Below are 6,155 nucleotides of genomic sequence, written 5' to 3'. Positions count from 1 at the left end.
ATCAAGTGGCTGAGGAAGGACACAAAAAGATTAGCCTGGAGGAAGGGAGGCCAAAACCTTGGAAAAGGATGAAAGAAATGCTGTGATCGTGACATGACAAAAAAAAAACCAATTTATTTTTGACAGCAAATGAGCACCCGCCGCCCTCCAGCCCTCCCAGACTGGCAGGCCGAGCGGAGCCGTTTCCATGGCATGAGGTGCTGGCAGCCTGCGGAGAGAAACCAGAGAGCCACGGTCAGTCACAGAAGGCTCCTGTCCCCCTGTCCCACCATGGCCTGGGCCCGGGCCAGGCTGCTGGCTGTGCTCAGAGCCCAAACCTCCCGAGCCATTCTCTGTTTCGAGAGAAGGGCAGCGTGGCAGGCCATGTTCCACCTCCTCTGCTTAAGCACAGCACAGCAGCCTCCTCAGCAGCTGTAAGGGCAGGATGCCCGTGTGCCCGCTGCCCTCTGCCCGAAGCCCTTCTGCCAGCCCAGCTGTGGAGCCGGGTGCCCACCTCTGGAGACCTGCTGCCAGGAGAGGAGCCGATTCCGCACGAGGTCCTCGTCCTTCTTGAAGGGGATGTCCCCGCAGACCGTGGCCCCTGGGGTAGCGCTGGCACTGGAGGTGCTCCAGGGACAGTGCAGGCGCTTCCCCGTCCGGTCCGGGCACCAGGTGTAATCTTCCTGGGAAAACAAAGAACAATTGCATGAAATCAATTCTAAAAAAGACCTGGAAACAAGAAGCTACAAAGCCTGTCACCGTTTCACGGGCCTGAGGAGGGTCTGACCACTCCATGTGAGAATTAAACCTGTCCATGGGTGGGAAAAAACCCCACCTTTCCCGCCCTTAAACGCACCCCTTCCTCAAGGGCCTGCAAATCAGATCAGCTGGGGCACGGCTTCAGAACCCGTCCCCCTCTGCTGCCCCCATCCACATGGATGGATGCTTTGTCAGGCTGGCTGCCCCCGCCCCAGCCCATGCCAGGCTGGCTGGCAGGAGCTGTCAGCAAGGCCAGGAGCCGGCTCCCCTTCCACAACACCCGTCCCCTCTCCCACCAAAAAGCAGCTTGGCGGCCAGGGGAAAAATTAATATTCCCCAGTGCCGCCAAGCGGGGAACCTGCGGCGCGTGGCCAGCCCGAGCCCTGCCATGCCTGGAAGCACGAGCATCCCCCCGCCCCTGCGCCGGCTGGGGACTCATCTTGATTTCATCGGGGCGCAGAGCGTGTCCTCCAGGAAGGGGCCGCAGCCAAAGCCACTCGGCTTTGCCCCGCCAGCGGCCAGCTCGAGGATGGTGTTCCCAGCTCCATGTGGTGCTCCAGAAGAACACGCCAGCTGTGCCTCGGCTTGCGGGCTCATCTCGATGCCATTGAGCTGCAGGGGGATGTTTCCCCTGTTCCAGTCCGTGGCACCTTCACTGCACTGCCACCACTTCTCCAGTGGGACGGGGAGCACTGAGACGCTCCCTCCACAACTCGCTGGGGACCAGCGGAAGCATCTCCTTGGCTGCGCTCTCTCCTCCGGGCCGCGGCCACAGGGAAACGCTCCGGGGTTTTCTTGGAGTGCCACGAGACACGTGCAGCATGTACTTGCTGGGCTCCTGGATCCTACTGAGCAGAGGGATGGATCTCTGCTGTCTCCTGGGCCAGGCAGGGCTCCTGCAGCCAAGAATGCTCAAAAAGGTCTTCCAGTGATGGCCTGTCTGCGGGTTCCATGGATAAACACCACCTGATGAGGTGCTGGCACTCTGCAGAGAAACCAGAAACCGCCACTCAGCGGGACAAGGCTCCTGTCCGTGCTCTCCCACATTCCACGGTGCCCAGGCCACACTAGGAGTGCTTGGAGCTGCAGCCAAAAGCTTCCCATCGATCCTCCCTTCCAGAGGAGAGCAGCACAGAGGCACACGTGCCACCTCCTCCAGATAACCCAGGAGATCAACCTCCTCACTAGCTGCTGGAGCGGGACGCTTCTGTGCCAGCTGCCCCCTCCCAACCCCGCTCTTCCTCCCGAGCCTTGAAGGCGCATCCCCACCTTGAGACACCCGGGGTGGGAAGAAGAGCTGGCCCTGGACGATGTCCCTGTTTGTATGGAAAGGAAGGTCCCTGCAGACCAGGTCATAAAGCAGGATGCCCAGGGACCAGATGGTGGCTGGCTGGCCATGGTAGCAGTCAAAGAGGATCCACTCCGGTGGGCAGTACTCCGGCGTTCCTATGGGACACGGGCACAGCTCATCAGGCCCATGCTGCTCCCTCCCTCCCTCCCTCCCAGCCAGCTCCCGTTCCACAACAGCCAGCCCCTGCCCCGCCGAAAAGCAATTTGGCTGCAGCCAGCTGAAGAAGGATTCCCCCTCCCTCCCTGCCTCCCTCTTCCCCCTCTGCCAGCAAAGGGGGGAACCTCCGCTGCCCGGCTGGGCCCCGGCTTTGGGCTCACCTGACATCCGGGTGTAGAACGTGTCCTGGAGGATTGTGCCGCAGCCGAAGTCGATGAGCTTGGCCTCGCCCGTGGCCAGGTCAACGAGGACATTCTCGGCCTTGATGTTGCGGTGCAGGACGCCGCGGCTGGTGCAGTGCCGCACGGCCTCCAGCACCTGGCGGAACAGCCCCCGCGCCACGGGCTCCGTCAGGAACCCCCGCTCGGCCAGGAAGTCCCAGAGGTCCTGACAGCGCTGCGGACGCTCCATGACCAGCGCGAAGCCGTCGGGCAGCTTGAACCAGTCCAGGAGCCGCACGACGCCGCGGAAGCCAGGGCACGACACCATCCACAGCAGCGCCAGCTCCATGGGCACAAGGGCGCCGTTGTGCTGCGGGGGGACCGCGATGCCCTCAGCGGGGCCGATGCTGCGCCGCGCCTTGGGCATCCCCTGCCCGGCCCCGGCGCCGCTGGCCATTGCCCGGCCCGGGACGCTGCGCGGCCCCCGCTCACTCCCCGCTCGCTCCCCTCGCAGCGTTCCGGCTGCCACCCTGCCGGGCCTCGCCCTAGCCCCGCCCGGCACGCCCCGCCGGCTTCTCCCGCTGGCCCCGCTCACTCACCAGCCGCGCCCACTCCGAGATGCGATCCCGGCGCACTCGCTTGATGGCCACCTGCAAGCCAAGGCGAGCGCCGGGCTGACCTCGCCGCCCGCCGCTCGCCGCTCGCCGCCCCCTCCGCTCCGGCCCCGTCTCTTACCGGGGCGCCGTCGGCGAGCCGGGTCCCAGAGTAAACGCTGCCGCAGCCGCCGCTCCCCAGCAGCGGGCCCTCCCGGTAGAGCTGCTCCAGGGCAGGCTTCTCCGCCCGTGCGGGCGGCACCACGCTCCCGCTCTTCTGCCCCGGGAACCCGACCGCCCGGCGCGCTGCTGCTTGCCGAGCCGCCCCGGGCTGCGGCGGCTCGGGGCCGGCGGCCGAGCCGAGCAGCGGGGGAGCTCGGAGCGGGGAAGCTGCTGGCGACGCTGTCGGGGCCGGGGCGGGCGCGGGGCGGCAGCGGGGCGGCTGCGGGCGGAACCGCGGGAGGGGCTTGGTTCGGGGCCGGGGCCTCAGCCGGGGCCGGCCCAGAGCCCGCGCCAGGCGGAGCCAAAAGACCGCGCTGCTCCGCCAGCACCAGAGCAAGAGGCACTTCCAGAAGTGCCACAGCCAGTACGGAGAGAGCCCGGCCGAGGCGGCTCCACGGCGGGACGGGCAGGGGCGGGCACGGGGCGGCCCCGCCGAGCGGCGCCTTGCGGGACGCGGCATGAGCCGGGCTGGGAGAGGCAGAACACGGACGGGACGGGACGGGAATAGAGTGAGTGTGAGAGGGAGAAGGGGATGGGGAGCGAGTGGAAAGTCGAGCGGAAAACCGATCGAGAGAAGCGCTGCTGCTGCTGCTGCTGCTGCTGCTGCTGCTGCGGAACCGCCGGAGCTCGCGAACGTTCCTCCGTTGCCTCCGCGAACCCAACGGAGGAGCCGCCGCGCGCCCCGAGGAACGAAAGAGAGAAACTAACAAATAAAACCCCAAAGTAATTCCTATTCGAGAAGTAACCAAATCAAACAATGTAGCAATAAAGAAGCGTGTTGGCTTGTGGCTTCTTCTTTGGCTGAGACGAAGCATTTCATGGGGAAGAATTGCCTCTTCAGACACTTTATCGAGTGTGGACAGGAGTGGAGCATTTAACTTTCATGTAGGAAAGGGAAATCGTATCAGTAATGTCATCTCTTTTCATCCTCTGTTGAGACAGTTGCAGGCTGCCAAAAGACATGGTCTGCAATGTGGAGCTTGGGGCCAAGATCCTTTTTCTGCCAGAGGATGAGGAGGGGAAGTATCCCAGAATCATGGAGTCGTGGCATGGTTTGGTTTGGAAAGGATCTGAAAAATCACACGGCTGCAACCCCCCTGCTGTGGCTGGGGACCCCTTGCACTAGCCCGGCTTGTCTAGAGCTCCATGCAGCCTGGCCTTGAACACTGTCAGGGACGGGACAGCCACACCTGCTCTGGGCAACCTGTTCCAGGAGAGACTTTTTTCTGAATTCCTTACCTAAACCGACTCTCTTTCCACCTGGATCCATTCTCCCTTGTGCTGTCCTTGCCTGCCCTCGTACAAAGTCCCTGTCCATCTTTCTTGTAGCTTGCCCTCAGGTACTGGAAGGCCACAGTTGGGTCAAGTCTAAGTCTCTTGCCCAGGCTGAAGAAGCCGAGCTGTGTCAGCCCTTACTTGCAGGAGAGAAGTGTTCTAGATATATATTATAATATTGGCTTTTTGCAAGTATTAAAATGGATTTTATATATGTGATGTTAAAGTAATTTTGTTCCAAATATATAGTTTTAAATTTTGTTGTTAATTAGGCTTAGACACAGTAGTGCAATAGCTCATGGAAGTATGCTTGTGTTAAAATGCCTGCTTGGATGTGATAACATCCAATGAACACAGGATGAGCACACCTGTACAGATCTGCCAACCATCAGCACTCACCGTCTGAAGGCAGTGCGGATCAAGGCCCGAACTGGAAGGGATAAAGAGAAGGAGCCAAACCCCAGCCAAGGAACACGCATGCTCTGAAAAGGCAGACCCAAAGAGGGGCCATGTAAAATAGCTCCTGGAAAATGTAAACTCGTTGATGGGTATGCATAAGGGGCTATGAATATGCAGCAGGCTGGTGTAAGGGAAAAGGTATTTAAGGGGGATCCCTGAAGGTAACAGGGTGGTCTTGGCTGAGTGCCAAGATGCACCCGGCCATAAATAACCTTTGCTCCATGGTCCTTGTCTCCTATTGTCTTTTATTAAACTTTTTACATTTTGACAGGAGAGTGAACGTGTTTTTCACATGGACTACATATGCTTATACAAATTCTAGGAAGACTAGTAATTTTTTCTACAATAATTGGGTTAATCATCAAAAACGAACATCCATTTTGCAGCATCTCTTGTTAATAGAAGTTGATTCAATCTTCTTTCTTGATTCAGTCTTCTTGCAGTCTTCAAAGCTCTGTTTGTTCTTGCCAAGGCATTCTGATTATCAAATTTTTTATGCTAATCAGGTCTGAAGTACATCAACTCACTTCTGTCCTGGCAGCATGGGTGTGTCAACTCAAGGAGGGAAACACTAACCGAGAGGATTACAGTAAGGTGAAGGTAGACTCAGCCTCCGGTGACTGAGCTGCCGGGTATGATCTGTCAGATCCCCTTGAAGGTACCTCTAGTATGAATGCTCAGGGAAGAAAGGATAACCAGGGCTAGAGGGGCCCTGCCTCGAGCCAGGGAGAGGCACGGGAAAACCGGATCTTTGGTCAGTGTAGATCCGATGGCCTGGCACATCAGAGCCACAAAAATGCAACACCTTAGTTGATACTGGAGCACAGTGTACCCTGATACCATCGGGACATATGGGGGCAGAACCTGTTTCCATTGCTGGGGTGACGGGGGGATCACAGCAATTGGCCCTGTTGGGAGCCGAGGTGAGCCTGACTGGGAAGGAGTGGCAGAAACATCCAATTGTGACCGGCCCAGAGGCCCTGGGTATTCTGGGCATAGACTTCCTCCAGAACATTCCCGAGTACAGCCAAATTGTGAGCCCTCCCTACCTGGTCACCTGCAAGAAGAACGATTTCCTCTGGGGCCCTGAAGAGCAACAAGCTTTCGCCCAGATCAAGCAGGAGATTGCTCAGGCAGTTGCCCTTGGCCCAGTCAGGACGGGACCAGAGGTGAAGAACATGCTCTACTCTGCAGCTGGGA

At 59.4% G+C, this 6,155-nt stretch overlaps 1 protein-coding gene across 1 annotated transcript; it reads right to left on the bottom strand.

Moving 5' to 3' along the window:
* Window positions 1-1,159: 1,159 nt before the first annotated feature.
* On the bottom strand, window positions 1,160-3,681 carry LOC137466877 (serine/threonine-protein kinase pim-1-like). The gene is made up of 5 exons (XM_068178503.1): window positions 3,142-3,681; window positions 3,006-3,056; window positions 2,407-2,776; window positions 2,008-2,184; window positions 1,160-1,723 (listed from the first exon to the last, which is right to left on the bottom strand). Exons 1-5 carry the CDS (start codon window positions 3,679-3,681, stop codon window positions 1,584-1,586), a joined length of 1,278 nt encoding a protein of 425 aa, XP_068034604.1. The 3' UTR covers window positions 1,160-1,583.
* Window positions 3,682-6,155: the final 2,474 nt, after the last annotated feature.

The sequence above is a fragment of the Anomalospiza imberbis genome, unplaced genomic scaffold, assembly GCF_031753505.1.
Source record: "Anomalospiza imberbis isolate Cuckoo-Finch-1a 21T00152 unplaced genomic scaffold, ASM3175350v1 scaffold_46, whole genome shotgun sequence".
NCBI classification, from domain to species: domain Eukaryota; kingdom Metazoa; phylum Chordata; class Aves; order Passeriformes; family Viduidae; genus Anomalospiza; species Anomalospiza imberbis.
Note: the sequence above shows the minus strand (reverse complement) of the source record. Positions and strands in the feature narration are given on the sequence as shown.